The sequence below is a fragment of the Centropristis striata genome, chromosome 3, assembly GCF_030273125.1.
Source record: "Centropristis striata isolate RG_2023a ecotype Rhode Island chromosome 3, C.striata_1.0, whole genome shotgun sequence".
NCBI classification, from domain to species: domain Eukaryota; kingdom Metazoa; phylum Chordata; class Actinopteri; order Perciformes; family Serranidae; genus Centropristis; species Centropristis striata.
The window spans coordinates 15,752,959-15,770,564 of NC_081519.1; the positions used below are offsets into that span (position 1 = coordinate 15,752,959).

The 17,606-nt window shown below is 40.8% G+C and overlaps 1 protein-coding gene across 3 annotated transcripts in view; it reads left to right on the forward strand.

Annotated features, from left to right (window-relative positions):
- The window catches only part of slc2a9l2 (solute carrier family 2 member 9, like 2), a 122,898-nt gene extending 110,416 nt beyond the window's left edge, over positions 1–12,482 (forward strand). For all 3 annotated transcript variants that reach the window (XM_059328582.1, XM_059328583.1, XM_059328581.1), the window contains exon 13: positions 11,206–12,482. In XM_059328582.1, coding sequence (XP_059184565.1) covers positions 11,206–11,448 — 243 coding nt within the window. In that variant the 3' untranslated portion in view covers positions 11,449–12,482. The remainder of the gene's footprint in view (positions 1–11,205) is intronic.
- Positions 12,483–17,606: the final 5,124 nt, after the last annotated feature.

Below are 17,606 nucleotides of genomic sequence, written 5' to 3' on the forward strand. Positions count from 1 at the left end.
ACTCGCCTTGTTGTTGGACTCATGGAAGTATATAGGGGAAATGCCTGACTGGATACTTATAGAAAGATAAAAAAAATTGGCTTGGTGTTTCTGTTAGCCATTGGGGAGACACTGATGGGGAGTGTGTCACTGCCTAGCGCTGCCTAGCAGTTTTCCTAGCACTTGACAGTTTGACCGCAGCTCACAATCAGTCAGTGAAATGATTGACAGCTGTGCTCAACTAGACGACTTGGCTCTGATTTGTTGTTTTTGTTCTGGTACGGTGGAATCTTACCTTTACTAAAGACAATGTGTCATTATCTGGAAAGTATTTGAAAAAGTTTTAGGGAAACATTTGAAAAATACCATTTAGACTATAATTGTTACCTATGCACCGGACAGTAGATCAAATTTAACATATTCAATTCTATATTTCGCAGTATGAGCGAAGTCCAACTGTCTGCCGTATAATTGCCCTCTGTGCAGATGACATAGTTCAGCGCTGCTTTTTTTAGAGACAGAACTTTGCCCTGGGTCATAATGTCCCACTTGTCCCTCATTAGACCCTAATAGCATTTGACATTTCAATCTATGTGAGCTGAAAAAAATACTGATATGTATGAGGTTCTTGCCCTCTTAAACCTACAGTTATCTCAACCTATTCAAGCACTCCTTCACTTATTCATTGCACCCTTTACAGAAAGAACTCAGGGCTTTTTTATCTGCTTACAAACAGCAATTTACTGGTAATGAAAGTACCTGTTTGCTGGGTGGGATTTTTTGCTGAAGGCCTTCATCTCTCAGAGAGAAGAAAATTATAAAGAGAGATATTGTTTTTATTATTATGAAAGTTATTTCACAGTCTATAACATAACAATGGTGTTGAATACAACAATAAAATACTCTGAAGATAGAAAAATCGTAATATGATTACATTACATTACATTGAATATATACATAAGGTAAACAAATAATGTGCTTGCATGCTTTATTACATACCTTATAAGTCAGATCTTGGGGACATACTTAGAGAAGATTGCCTTGTTGAAAAGCAATCTTTCCACAACTACTCCCCCTAGATCACTGGCTGACACATTCACGCAGGAGGCAGAAAATTCAATTCCGACAAATCTGCACATGCACACTGCATGTGTCAGCTTAACAATCATACTTTGAGTAATTGCGTGTAATTTGCTGCATAATCAGAACTGAAGCACCAGAAGACATATAATAGGTAAAGATTTACAGATACTCCTCGGTGCGCTGGTGCACTCACATGTTCATGGTTATCATACACAGGATTATAGATGCATTTTACATGAAGCCCAGTATGTGTCACCAGTTCTTGTGCCTGTATGAGTCTTAAATGATTCTTTCTGCTGGGAATCTATTTAATCAGGAGGCTTTTGCCAGCTTGTGTGCGTTAGCTGTGCGTCCGTGAGCATCATGGCTGTTTATGTGTCTTGTCAATGCAGCTGGATGCAGGCATTTGCAAAAAGGATTCAGTTACAGTCACACTCTGCTGAGGATAAGCACTGACGACATGAGCACAGGATGTAACCTTGTTAAGTTCTAAAAACAGGAGCAGGGACTCAGGAAATTCATTAACAAACCACTATGCTGTATCCAACAATAAAGCTAATGTGATGGAACTACACAGGAAATTCTAATTAAGTTGTATTACAGTACACCTATCTCAGTTACAGCTTAATTTCTGTTCATGCACAAGTGCACATGCAATGTTTTCACATTACACCTCATCATACCTAATAATACTGACGTCATATACAAAATGCTAAACCACCATAAATTATACTTTTTGTAAGCTGTTTGAAACATGGTCATGGTGAACAAATAACTAAAAGGTGAAATGGGCTTGGACCACAATTAACACATCTAGCACTGTACTGGTGATAGATTTATGCATCTTGCAGTACAAACAATGCCATGCTCACTGCTGCTGCAGAAACCTTTTTTAAACTGATAAAATGCATTGTTCTAGCCAAACACACACACATACATGCACACAAAGGCAACGTTACTCTTGCTCGAACTTCAAGGACATGTTACTAGAGAGAAACAGAGTTAGACAAAAGTCACCACAGAAGTTTGAGATTATAGTGAATCTTTGCCCACGGGGTGCTGGACATCGTACTGACGTTGGGTTGACCTTCCGTCAAATGTTTTCTGCCTGTTTTCTCTGCAGCCCCTGCAGACAAACCTAATTTTGTCCTTTCTGTCAGCTGCACCAGTGTGTCATGCGTGGGAGGAAAAGAGTGGACTAAAATAGCCAAAAAGGGCATGTCAAACACATACAGAGAGTGGTTTCTTAGAGGAGCCGGGTACAAAAAACACAACAAGAAAACAGATCAGAGTATTATGGGCAACACAAACCTACACTTTCACACTGTGGAGCTAACCCATAACAGAGACCTGTGATCAGCTTTCACAGGAGGAACAGGTGATGTGTTATTTCTAAAGCCTTTGTCAAGATACAAACATTTACAGGTACCCTGTGGACTTTCTGACCACTTGTGGTGCTGTACAACACTTTGAAGGAGATCCTGTATGGGCTGTTCTGCCACAAGTACATACGACACATTTCTGCAGACTGAAGAGGCTATAAAAGTGGACATGTAAAAGACCATAAGCAAATGTAAACAACACAGCTTTTAGCACATTTGGAAAAGGTTTCATCACTAAGGTTAAACACACTACATTTGAATACTTAGATACTTAGATATTATTAATTCATTTATTATCATAACTAAGGCATCTGGAGCTAATCACAGGCCTGTGGGAGCCAGAGAACCTGGAGAAAACCCATTCTGACAAGGAACCCTGTTGCTGTGAGGAGACAGTGCTAACCACTGCACCACCAAGCCCCCCTGTTCAGATACAGTCATGGAAAAAATTATTAGACAACCTTTGTTCCCTTCATTTTCTTGTTAATGTCTTCATAATTTAAGATATTAAGATATTTAATAAAAAAATATCTAGCCATTTTCCTAGTACTTTTGATAATAACTAAAATCATTATCAAGAATGCCATGGAAAATGTCTAGACATCAGCTCTTAAATTAATGCTGCTATGGTACATGGATGTTATGTGTTATGTTACCTCTTACTGCCTGAAGTAGCTCACAGGCGTCAGTCCAATAGTGCAACTTTAATATGTACACTTGTTCAACTGCTCGTTAACGCAACTATTTAATCAGCCATTTACATGGCAGAAACTCAATGCATTTAGGTATGTAGACATGTTCAAGACGGCATGCTGAAGCTCAAAGCAAGCAGAATGTAGAAGAAATGTGATTTAAGTGATTTTGAAAGTGCCGTGGTTGTTGGTGCCAGGCGGGCTGATCTGAGTATTTCAGAAACTGCTGATCTACTGGGATTCTCACACACAACCTAGAGTTTACAGACAGCAGTCGAAAAAAAGATAAATATCCAGTGAGCGGCAGTTCTCTGGGCCAAAATGCCTTGTTGTTGCCAGAGGTCAGAGGTCAGAGGAGAATGGTAGAAAAGGCAGTAACTCAAATAACTACTCGTTACAACCAAGGTATGCAGAAGAGCATTTCTGAATGCACAACATGTCCATCCTTGAAGCAGATGGGCTACAGCAGCAAGGACACCACTTTATTAGGTACACCTTGCTAGCTAATAAAGTGGCTGGTGAGTGTATATAGGTGTTTTAATTACATGTGTGATGAAATACAGATCACCAAAGTCGCTGACCTCCAGGTGCTGTTAATGCTCCACAGCAGTCCATCGAATAGTTGTCAAGATACTTTACTCCAGACGACAAGTGCCAACTCATAGTCATTTCAGAGGAAAGCTCAGGGGATTACCAAAGCCAGTAGGCTTAAAAGTGAAGTGAAGTCTATGATTCTGATCCAATCTTTTCGTCATGTCCAGCGAATGTTTCCTCAAGGTCTACAAGCTGTCCGTTCTGTGGGTGATGAAAAAAATCTGGTGTTCATACTGTAGAAAATGTAGACGTACTCTGATGAGCTGTGAAGCTCAGTGTGGTGCCATCTTGACAGCGCCTGACTCCTCCTAACTCCCAGCTAATCCAAAAATGGGCATAGAAATGGAACCAGGTTGCTAGTGTTTCTAAAAACTAAAACAAAGACTTCAAACAGGTATTTCTGTGCACTGCAGTCATCCATTTACAGTAAAATGTGGTAAAAAAAAAAAAAACAACAAAAAACAAACAAGGTTTGCTTGAGCGTTCTAGATGCTTTTCCTGTGTAAACATAAAATTTACTCAAATTTATTTTTAAGAATTATGCATTGTTTAACTGTGGCATAATTCACTAATACAGTGTTCTCTTTTCTTGTTTTTTGGTAATAACATTTTGTGTAATATTTAAAAATGTATCATGTGTCATCGAATCCCTCCACCAGCTTTGTGTCCTCTTTTCTGTTACAAACTCATCGTTTTATGTACCTAATTAATGCTCTTAACTCTTTTGCCAAAAAGGAGATATCTGTCTACAAGGGTGAAAAATACTAGTGTGATTGCAGAAGTTATTTTGTAGTCCACTGTTTCAACATGTCAGAGACATATGACATGTGTAATCCTATAAGCTTATCAGTGTTCATTAGTTTTAACGATCAGAGGGGCCTCGCTGTGTTGTCAGGAAGGTGGTGTGCTCATCTGTAGAGTGCCAGCAGATCCACAGGACACCAATTATGCATTTCACCATTGTCTTGCTCCACTGTCACCTCATTCCCGATACCTGATTGGAACTAGTGAGCTAATATATTTATTTATATGAACATCTGAGCATGTCTGCCTGAGTGTGTCATGGACAGATAGTAAGACAAAGAGGTGCAATGTAATGTGATGATAAAATAGATGCCTCCTTCAATTTGATGGATGTTCAATGAGACTGGTGGCAATAGGTGTCAGTCAGTGGAAGGGCAAGGGGAAGTGGAGCTGAATATGTAATAAGATAGACAATAGAGCAAAGAGTGATGCCACAGGAGACATGTAGAAATGGATTTGAAAAGGCAAAGAAAAGAGCAGGGAGATAAGGCTTACCAAGGTGAGGAAGGAGCGGGAGAAAACGACACATGGTTATTTTTAGCCAGCAAGTGCCACAAACTCTGCAGTGTTGTTTTTGTTGTTTTTGCTGGGCTCACTTACTCCCAGGCACATACTGGATCACAGCAGTGACTCACTGGTTAGTGACTGGCACCTGAAACCAGCTCTGACCTGTTCAGACAACACACTGCTACACTGTCACATCCCTTTACCTCCAAGACAGGCCACTGACATGGTGACACTCTGAGTTCTGCAGGTGTGCGTTTAGAAACCTTTGAATGGAGGGCAGGCAGACTGGAGCATAGTTAAAGCCCTAATTCTTGGTTTCTATATGTATTATATATTACATTATATATAATGCATGTATCGTTCTAATAGATAAATGCCAAATAAACAACTTTAAACAGGTCTAGTCGATATTTTCTAACAGGAAAATTCCAGAAAATAAATATACCATTTTATTTGGTTTTGATGATATCATTATAACACACAACCCTCAGTGTCTGCACTGTCATTGCAGCAGGGAAAGACTGAAACAGAACTCTAGTGGTACTTACTATTATAGTACAGTGTGACATCACAAGGTTACAGGAAGTCCGGTGTGCATTTCTCTGTGGATTAGGTGTTTTGACTCTCTCAAAGTATTTATAAATCACCCAGATCTGCTGTATCATTAAAAAAAAAACATGGAAATCTTACTTTTTACAATATGAGACCTTTAAATCATACAATAATAAATATTTGTGACTACTTTTCATTAAACTGATTTCAAACTGATTAAGTGATGTATTGCCTCCCCTCTTTTGAAGCTTTGAATTATGCTTTGATCTGCAAATTCTGCCAAGATAATGTCAAGCATTGTAATGCTCCGGGGTTGCAAGGAAATCCCAGATCAAACATAGTTTTGAAAGGACTAATTACCCATTTAGAGAGCTGAATTAAAAGATGAAGAGAAAACACAAGATTTCCTGTAACAGAGTGTGCTGTCCTGTGAAATCATGTATATTTTTTTCAAATAAGGATTGATATTTTAAGATGTGGGTTAAGAAAATTCTTCCGCTTAAATTACTTATCTTAAAGATTACAGTTACAAGTTACTATCTATTAACGAATGTTGAGTCCATGGCCCACTGATGAAAGCCCTTGCATTAGCAATATTACAGACTGGGTGTTTGCCATGTCATTCCTGGGAAAAACCACCAGCAGGGATAGTGGAGAGGGTAGGGGGAGCTAACACAACAGACCGTCGACCTTTTTTTTTTTTAAGATATATTTTTTAAGGCTTTATTGACAGGGTGGGAGAGTGTGAACGGGGGAGACAGAGGGGAAGACATGCGTGTGCCAACGGGGAGGCCCCATCGTTGACCATTGTTGACGGAGGCTGCCTCCATTCATAAAAACCTGCCTCCAGATCAGCCAATAGAAATTGAATTGCAATAGCCAGGTTTCAACCAATAGAGGGAAGTCAATATGCAAATCAAATTTGCGGAATTCAAATACTTTGTGCTAAAATGTCAAGGTTTGGGCATGGATCAATCAACAACACAACTAACAAACATAGTTTTGTTTCAGCAGGAAAAAATGGTAGGTTTAGTTACTCTTTAGCTCACTTGTGTGTGAAGCAGAGTACTGGTTTCAATCTCTGCTACTGTAGTGTTGCAAGTTAACATGTACTATGCCCAAACAAACATGAAAAAGTTAAAGGACTACAGACAATACAACTTTTTTTTAAAAGTGAGATCCAAAGAAACACCTGCTAAAACTGTCTATCACCATATGTGCCAAAGGGAATGAAACAGAAACTTTCGAGATACTTACTTTAGACTTAACAAACACTTTTGAAATATCAAAAAATAGTGGATATTGCATGAAAGTAGTTGATATTTTAGAGATACATATGAAATTAATGTATGAGAATTATCTGTGGCAGTGTATTGTTTGGTGTGGAGGGTCATAAGTTGTGTTTCCATCAAATAATTTCTATGTGCATTTAAAGATTTGCATGAGAAAAGTTTTCATGCTCGCTTGTGTTGTTTTTTTGTCTCTTTCGAAAAATAGTTAATGCGCTAAACAGGAGATGGAAACTATCTTTTGGAATAAGTTCTGACATAGTGAACATTTAACTTCCTCTCTGCTGGAAAACCCAAAAGAAGAAGAAGCTGTTTCCGCTTTTCTCTCCATTTTTCTCTTGTAGGTGGCCAGAGTTGTCCGATTAGCAACCTCTTTTTGTTGTTGTTTACTCTCTACTTCTTCTACTGTTTACTGATGGATTAGCCTACAGTATTACATTACACTGCCATCTTCTGACCAAAGTAAGTTAATGAAGCTTTGTTTATTTGCTCTAAGCCAGTCGATGGAAACATCCTTAATTTGCATTTTATTTAATGCTACAATTCAAAACTCCCCCAAAATTCGCTTCCACTTGAATGGAAACATGGCGAGTGTTAACTTTTAAGTGACTTGTTTGCATTTAATGTGCTACCCCAGTTGCTTTCAGGAAAAGCCTGTTTTTCGTAATGTGATAACATCACACTGTTGTCATCTGTAAACTCTAATGAGCCATCTAATCCAATGCCATTCGATAGTACACTTTGACTTTGTAATGCTTTTGTATGTGCTATTGATTTGGGATAATCAGATCATGATCTATGCTTGTTGTGTTAAATTAATGTATTTCTTTCCATTGTTGTGCTCCCACATGTGACAGCATTGACATATGGCAATCTATAAAATCTCTAAGCACCCCAAGGTGGACATCTGCAGAGCGATCTTATGTACAACTCAGTCCCCTACACTGATCTTGATTTTGCCTCTAATGAGGAAGGTTCATCCAAATCTATAAAAACCCACACACATGCAAATGACCTCCCCACCACCACAGCACAGTTTATACCCCTGCTGCAGATGATGACTCACTGGTGCCCCAGAAACCAGTGACCGCAACAGTGTTTTTCCTTGTACCCCTGTCCTGTCCTATTCCATACCCTTGTGATATGTCCCATCTGGTCCTGGTCCGTCTGTCTATCTTAGGCTGTCCTGTCCTACACAGTTCTATCCTTTCCTGTCCTATCCAATCCCATCCTGTAGTGTCCTAATGTGGCTGTGCTATCTGACTCGTCTTGCACTGTTTTGTCAAAGACTGTCCCCTCCTACACTTTTCTGTCCTATCCCTTCTCGTTCTGGTCTGCCCTACAGTATTCCATTCTGAATGACATTGTTTTAACGTAGTCTGTGCTGTCCTGCATTTTTCTGTCCTATACCACCTTGCCCTAGCCTGGCTAACACCAGACCAAATCTCATTGGAGATTAGGTCTGGACACCTGCTGTTTATTTCTCCGTAGAGGAGGTGTGGTTTACGATCCTCCAGAGCCGTTTATTGGACGCTTAGAATGTCTATTAAAGCGTCTGTAGGTAGCTCTTAGCCAATCAGATCAGTTATACCAGATGACGTAGTAGAGCAACAGAGATGGATGTTTGTTGTGTGTGTGTCTGTGAGAGAGTGTTGCTTGCTGCTTTGCTTCTCCAGTTCTCGCTTTCTGCAAGATTATTTATTTTCACGCTTTATTCCCCCTCATGTCATTCTGCCACACACATCCACTGATTTTATGGGCAATAAACAAGCTGCTGCGGGCCTCTCGGCAGCTCCGCTGTCCGCGGTAGCGGGGCTATTAGCCGCTAGCGACGCTAATAGCTATTAGCGGCTAATAGCTATTAGCCGCTAATAGCTATTAGCCGCTAGTGGCGCTAATAGCCGCTAGTGGCGCTAATAGCCGCTAGCGACGCTAATAGCCCCGCTACCATAACGCCGGTGATCTCAGCGGAGCCGCCGAGAGACCTTTCGCCTTTCAACTTTCGCTCTAAACTATTTAAAACACCATCTGCAGCTATAGAGAGTTTCGCGTCTGCAGCAGCCATGTTGGATCCGGAAAGCTTCCAAGTGCCGAGTAGTACGCGTCATCGTCTCACCGTCCCTCCCCGCTCTGTGATTGGATCCCTAAAACAGGGCTACGAAACTGGCTTAGTTGCCAGACCGTCTGGAGGTTCGAAATTAAATTCGAGCGCGCAAGGCAGTCTGGGTATACCCAGGCTAACCTTGCCCCGTCTTACCTGAAACAGTTTTTTTCCTGTGCTTTCCTTCATGTTTCTGTCATGTTCTTCACCATCCTGTCCTTTTCTGTCATGTTTCATCCAATCCTGAACTGTTGGGCCATGTCCCATCCTTTTCTGTGCTGTCCTACACTGTTCCTTCCTGTCCCATCCTACACTCTCCTGCCCTATCTAGTCCTGTCTTGAATTGTTCTGTCCTAGCCGTCTGGTTCTTCTTTTTCTGTCTAGTCCCATTCTGTCTTGACTTGTTCCATCCTGCACAGATGTGACCTATCCTGTCCTGCCTTGAATTGTTCTGTCCTAGCCTGTCCCACTTTGTGCTGTTCTGTTCTGCTCTGCCCTATCCCGTCAATACCTTTCTGTCCTAGCCTGCACTGTTCGGTCCTATACCAACCCACCCTGTCCTAGACTGTCCCTGTTCTGTCCCATCCTTTGCTGGTTCGTCCTATCCCGTCTTGTCTTGCATTGTTTTGTTCTATGGTATATTTCTGGTGTTATCCCATCCCACCCTGTCCTTTTCTGTCTTGTCCCATCATGCACAGTACTGGTCTATCCCATCTTGTCTTGTATTGGTCTTACCTATCCACCACTGTTCTGTTCTGTCCCAACTTGACTTGCATTGCTCTTTCCTAGACTGCTTCATTTTGCACTGTTATGTCCAGTCCTGTCCTGTTAGGATATACTGTCCCATCCAGCAGTGACCTTTCCTAAACTGTACAGTCCTGTATGGCAATGTAATTGTCCTGTGCTGTCCGGTGTTGTCCTACTCCATCCAGTCCTGCACATTATCCTGTGACCTCCCCTCTTAGGATTCCCTAACACCCAAGTGCCATCTTTTCTTTTCATGTCACTCTGGCTGCAACTTGCATGTAAACATCAAAGATAAAAAATATATTTCTCATTTTGTCTTTATGCACATGCCTAATTGAGGGTGTGTGGGCGTATGTGTGTGTGCACCAAGCTGAACCCAGCTGAGCCACCACAGCAGATCAAAGGCTTATCCCTGCATCAAAGACGGGACAGTCTCATTCTCCTCAATCCACAGAGCTTGCTAAAATGTAATTATTGACAGACGGAGTGAACACAGAAATGCCCTGTTTGTAGCATGACTCATCTCGCATGACAACCGGGAGAGAAAGACGGTGTTTTCTTAGGAACTTGCTAACTTTGCAGATGAACGTTACGTCACAGAGGTGGCAGGAAACTGGGTCAGGCCATTTGCACGATGCTCTGTTTTTTTTTGTGCTATTATGAAATACACTCAACAGAGAAAAACTGTGTCAGAGACTAACAGCAGGGATGATATAACAGCTGAAACCAAAGCAGTAAATAGTTCTTCATTGAGGTCATGGTTGTTTGGACACTGCATTTCTAATACCAGTTACATAGCATTGCATTTGAGTTCCGTCCTCTCATGAGTAAGGTATTATAGCGCAGTGACACACTGGCGAGGGTCAAGTCTGCCTCATGCAAAATCTCCCCTCTCTTCCTGTCTCTCTCTCACACACACAAACACACAAACAAACCCTCTCTCCAACTCTAAATCTCCCTCTGGGTAATCAGTCAGTGTGTATTTTTAAATCTGTCACTAATCTCTATTATTGGCATAACACACTGGACAAGGTTAGCTTCCAGACTTTGGGTACTTTGACATTTTTTCGACACACAAGCACACATATATTGACCTTGCCCTCTGACTTGAGCATACCTTCGACACAAGTCTGTGGGAAAATTGCGAGGACATTATGGTGTCCCCAGCATGACACACAGATGACAAAACAGACGATGTCTCTCTGGAGTTGGCAACAGTTTAGGATAGCTGAAAAGTGGCAGGATGTGAGGGAGAACAGTAATCATCTAATGGTTGAAAAGCTGAAATAGGAAAATCTAAATGAATGGAATGAAATTGTGTCCCGTCAGTTATTTTAACTCTTGGCGTTATGTTGATTCTTGGTGATTGAATGACATATTTTCATTCCTTTTTCAGAGTTCTTTAAAAACATGTACGCTGTATCTTGGCAATTGGATCAGTCTAACTCCTGCCTGTGTGTTTTCTGTTTGTGTAGGAGAGGCTGCAGTCCTTTGCCTTCCTGGTGTTCGTAGTGGTCTGCATCTTGGGATCAATCTACCTCTATATTGTCCTTCCTGAGACCAAAAATAAAACATTTATGGACATCAGTCAGAGCTTTGCCAAGATCAACAAAATCCCTGTCCCCTCCCCTGGCCAGGAAATGGAGCTGGTTCTGTCCACTAAGCCTGGCGTCAATGGAAAAGTCCAAGATGTCACCAAGATGGAGAGTTCCTTCTAGCTGAACAAACTACACTTATTTTAGATAGGCTTGGTTGAATATAAACTGAAAGTATAAGTTGTTTATACATATTTATTGAATGAATGTGGTCAATGAAATGAAAATCAGTGCTTTTGTTTCAATGCATTTTTGTATTCTGTATATGTATTGTATATCTGTAATATTTAGAAAAGATTAGTTTACGGCAATTTTTTGGTTTATGTCTTTTATTACAATGAAACAAACCAATGGGAATTTATTTTTTGTTTACAACTTAATATACAGTATAAAACAAATATAAATTACAGAAACCCTAGATTGTTGAGGTCCTTCAACAGTTATAAAGAGGATAATAACTGGGCTGAAGGGGTCTTGCAGAAAATATTATTGTATGCACAATTAAACCTAAAGCTGCATTAAGTGATTGTTTGACAATCTTTTGTAGTAAAAAAAGATGCGGTTAACACAACACTGAAATACTGTATTATCATCTCACATAGAGTGCAGTAGCTTATTTACACATCCAGCAGATATGGAAACATCAACATTGATTCCGAGCCAAATGTATGTCCAATATTTACTCTTTTACCTCTTTGTTTTGTTCTCCACTCATTCATGAAGGGTATTGATTATATTATATTGTGTATTGATTTTGGCGACCAACAAAAGTGGTTTCTATGAGCACCACCTGTGTTTAAAGTAAGGATTCACAACAATGAGGTCATGTATCTATTTGTGGCTATTAAAAAATGATAACTGTAACATGAGGATGGTGAAACAAAGTAAACTTTGTTTTAGCCTCCAAGGTAAATTCATATTGAGCTAAAACCAGGTCCCACAAGGTATTCAGAAATAAAATAGACATATTACAAAAAAATGGTCTATAAGGGCCAGTTCAAATCCCACAATTCTCTCCATCTGTTGACTCACTGACCAAGGTTGACTCATGTCTTTGCCCGTGCTCTGTCACCGTCCCTTTTAGCCTTTTCATGTTCTTCAGTCAATTCTTTTCTTTTTTCTTTGCTGACCCTGCCCCAGTGTCAGCCTTCACCACAAAACATAACATAAAAAATAACTTCTCTAAAGAAAAATCTTCTTCTGCTTCATTTAACCTGGAGTTAATAATGTTGTACTTACTGCCACACTATGCTTGAGAAAAAGTAGACATAGGTTCTTCCAGTCTGCTTGTCAGAAATCATTTCATCTGATTTAGCAAGGAAACTGAACCTTTGACGGGCATTAAATTAACTATATAGAAATGGTTTGGCTTATTTGCTCATGTTGGTCATATACAGGCGTCAGAACTAATTTAAAACTGTTTTTATAACCAGTTCAAAAGTTGCCCGACCAGACTGAGGTGTCAATGAAAAACTGATAGCTTATTATTCTCTTATTGAACCAGACGAGCTGCAGCAAATACACCCTGGTCAGATTTCATCTTTGTCGACCTCTCTGAGCTGATTCATGATGAGAGGGGGGCAGACGTGTGTCCGAGGAGAGACATATTTTGCAGGATTATAATCCTAATGCTGATGTCTTGGTTAACTTCCCAACACAGACAACAAGAAAGAGAGAACCCAGAGAGCACACTAAAGCTGATGGGGACAATTTTTTGGAACCTCTCCAAATCTAAAAAGGAGCTAAGGCTACGTCCCACCAGATGGCGGGAGCCAGCGGAGGAGGTGATCTGAACAGAGGCAGACAAGCGTGGCGTTGGATAGCAGTCACAGTTTGCTCCACAGTAGGATGTACTCACAATCTAAAGTCCACTGCTGGTAGGGCTACAGGCACACATGGATACAAAGGAGTGTGTGATGTGATGATAAACAGGGTCCGTGTATTCAAACAGCATTGTTGAAAAGAGAGGTGGAGAGATTTTAGTGCGTCAGGACTTTGAGTTTAATTCCTGATCATATCCGGTGAGCTGCCACAGATTAGATTCGCCAACTGGCGGAAAAGCAGGCAGGGAACTGTTGAGAATAATAATTGGAAGTGTTTTGCTGTCAGTTGTGTTCCAGCGTGTTACTCTTGAGGAGTAGCAGTATCAGTCAGTGGATAATTGGCAAAGATATGCTGGTGATTGCTGGTGGGCCGGTGATTATGAGACCTCGTAGCAGCAAAGATATAAATAACGTATGTTTAATTAGAAGCACTGTAGAGTAATGATGTGTTTTATAAATTACTGTTTGTCCAACCTCTTAGATATCCTCTCAGGAAATGTTGTTAAAACTACTTCCCATTATGCAAAGTAAGAAGTAGGTGCAGTGGAAGGAGCAGTGTACAGTCTGCTTCCAATAGCTCTGAGGAGGGCAGAAAGAAATGTGTGGAATCTTAAGGAGTTACTGCTTGAGTAAAAATATTTTTCATCAGGCATTAAGAATAAATCAAAGAAACTTCTTATATTTTTCAATAAACTGTTCCTTCAAACCTTTTTAAAAGAATCAAGGCTTTCTTAAAGTTACAAGTTATCAAAAGGTTACAGAAGCAAGAGAAGGATGGTTTCATTTCACACATACTGTCTTTTAGAATTCCTCTGTGTGCAAAGAATAAAAATCACAAACCCTTAGCAGATTTATTTAAAACCAAGGTTGCAATTGTTTAATTTAATTTTAAAAGTGGTAACCAGCCATCATTTGATGTGATGACACACTGAACAGTCACTGGTTGTGTCCAGTATCTCTGCCAGGCTAATTCCACCTAAATTAAGTGTGTCTATCGAACCCTAAAGTAGGTCAGGAGAGCTGAAGAAACAGGAATATTGTCTATGTGGGTCCAAGTTTACAGTGGCGGTCCAAATGATAGTTTAGTCAGTGCAAAAAACGAAAAAAAATGCCTCAAAAGAGACGTAAAGCAACACCAAAGAGACACACAATATCTACAAAAAGGTGGAAAAAAGACAGGAGAGTCACAAAAAGACAACAGAGACACCTAATAACCAACAAGAGTCACAAAAAGACTGCAGTAGCACAAAAAATACCAACAACTGAGATAAAGCAACCACAGAGACATAAAAAGACCACAAAGAGACACATTCTAAACAACAAAAGTCACATAAAGACTGCAGACACAAAATGACAAAAAAGAGTGTAGACAAATATGTTCATAGAGAGAGAGATAAACCGAAACAAAAAAGAGATGCAAAGTAACACGGAAGAGACACAAAATATCAACAAGACGGTGGAAAACAGCAATAAAAGGGACACAAAAAGACCACAAAGAGATGTAAACAGCCACAAAGTCGGACAAAGTGTCCAAAAAGATATACAAAAAGACCACAGAGACATATTGTAATCAACAAGAGTCACAAAAACACAGCAGAGACACAAAATGACCACAAAGAGACACAAAAGCACAAAACATTCATAACAACTAGTCTCACATAGCTAGTCCTCTCTCCACAGCCCTGTGCCAATGCTGGAGAAAGGTCTGGCTGCACATTTATCATTCTGGGATCAGGAGAAAGATACTCTGGCATGTTTGTATTTCTTGGTTGTTTTTCTGAAATAGGTGGCCAATGGCAAGCGTATCCCAACAGTCTACATCCAGTGAGTCAGATTTAAAAAATGACTAAAAAGAGACACAAAATCACCATAAACTGATACAAAACAACAGAGGTTTGTATGACTACAAACAAAACTAAACAACAAAAACACACAAAATCTGTGTGTCTTGCTCCTATGTGGGAAAGATGGTCAGGTCTAATGTCCGTAACACACAAGCTGTCTGTCCAACCCAAGGTCATCTCAGGTCCCACTCCCGGGATTATATTAGCTCAGACTATGCCTGTGAATGATTTCCTGGAGCCTTGAGGTTATCTACAATGTTCCCGTGCTGTGCACTGACAGCAGACTGGCTCTTTACTCTGCAGGTGTGTCACTGCAGTGATGAATAGGCCATTTTGTTCTGTGATTTCTCCCCCTCCACATAGTCTGTCTCAGCATGTCAACATGAATACAGGTGTGTTTGCTCTCTTCATTATGCCAAAGGCTGGCTGTCTGTCTGTCTGTCTGTCTGTCTGAGTCGACCCCATAATGTGCATGCAAAGTACAGAAGAGTGTTTTTCTTTCCCTGTACAGTCATCAAAACCATAAACATTATTTATGCTCCATTACCTAAAAGCATTTTATCATGCCGCCTACGGGATGCAACATGATTAATAAGTGCAATTCATCTTTAACTTATTCATTGGCATGCTTTCCTCATATATTTACATGCAAACTAATGTCACAGCTAAGCCTCCTATCCATGTTTGGATCATATTCAGCATATAATGTTTACTTGGAACCTGGTTATTCATCTCCCTGCATGCATGATTTTGACATTATCTATATTTTTAATCGCCTCAGTGTGTGCAGGCATTTTAGACTCCGCACTTCGCAGATTAGACTCCTCAACATCCCTGCCACTCAGTCATTTCTGCACTGACAGAGTTGCCTCAGCGGTGCAGGATTAACCCAGTTTGGTTTCTCGCTTCCTGCTGCATTCACCACTCTGCTGGATTTGGCTTCTCCGTCTGATCAGCAGTAATGGGAGGGGGAGTGACAAGCAATAATCAGTTTATCATCCAAATTACCAGTGTCAGATCTGTAACTTCACTTCGGTGTGTAAATCATCATGATGTTACTTGTCATGACTGTTTTTTTTCCTCTGTCTGCATCTTGTTAATATGCAGAATGCATGAAAGCATAATCAGTGCCTGACTCATATTCTGCAGCACAATGGAGTCTTTTACTGCGCTGCTCTTTCAGAACAGTAACACTGACCTGTTGCCTCCCACACCTGCGTCTGGAGGCTCTGCGCTGTTTGCGTGGTATATTCATCTTCTCATCCTCTTTAGCAGACTGACCTGAGAGCTGATCATTTGAACCCTGTCACCCGGCAGAGGGGTTTGGGGGTATTTTTTATACGTGGAATTTGAAGTTTGTTGTGGTGACTGTAGCTTCAAGACCTGTGTTGACATTTGCACTTAATAAAACAGTGATTTGGCTAAAGGGCCCTTCAACTGGCAGTTCCATTAGAAGGCTGCTGTGGCCCTGAAGCACCCACTTTCTCCTTCAGTCTCAGTCTTAGTTTACCGCAAGTGAGCTTGAGTACTTTAGACACCCTCGGGTAAATATTGAGACAGTAGATGTGTCTGGGAGTTTGCCTGTTTGTTTGTGTTCAAGCATCTAAGGGAGCTGGAGACAGGTGAGGAGGGTATTTATTTCACTGTTTCATTACAGTTAGACAGGCTAAATGGAAAAAGGTGTATACAAAGTATCCCTTCATTGATGAATGTGGCAGCAAGAGAAACTTTTTGTTAATAGCTTTCTTTCTGAAACAAAAAAAGTACCATAAGTCATTTGACAACTATGAGCTGATTTGTTTCCAGATTTTTGCTCTCATTATTTTAATGGAGCTCAGACACAGTGTTAACTCCTGTACACCTTTATAACTTCACTGTGTGTGGTGTGATGTGAGTCAGTGTTAAAATAAATGACTCACAGTGCAACAGCCCAATTCAATTCTTAAACCTTGCCCCTTGTTACAAAATCATCTCATTAAATGTTTCATACGAATACAGACAGTTCACACAGTGGGGATCGACTGAAACAAAACTCACATTTCAGTCAAACAACTCACGTAAGGTATAATATGTTTATTGACCATGCACATGTTAGATTTGGCGTCTAGGCTCCGACCTCATCACTCCTCAGCAGTTACATGGGGTTTGAGGAGTGATGTACAAATCCCCCCGTCGGAACCTACAGGTGGATGCTGGGGAGGCGGTGGGCTGAGAAGCAATCTGCGGTGCGGAAGCGGCATAGGCAGTAGCATAGGCATGCGGAGGGAGCGCTGGCAGATTACCTCACCTTAAATAGGCCGCCAGATAGATTGGAGGGTGTGATTTGGTTGAGGATGTATGAGGAGTGAGGCATGCCTATGTATGGAAGCGCAACTCGAGTTGCCTGCCTGAACTAGCTCGCAGGCGTCGCTTCATTTCAGTCAAACAACTCACGTAAGGTATAATATGTTTATTGACCATGCACATGTTAGATTTGGCGTCTAGGCTCCGACCTCATCACTCCTCAGCAGTTACATGGGGTTTGAGGAGTGATGTACAAATCCCCCAAAACCAAATGATTCAGAGCCTAGCGCTGATATCCTATGTGTGACCTGGCACCAGCCGCCGTGAGGCC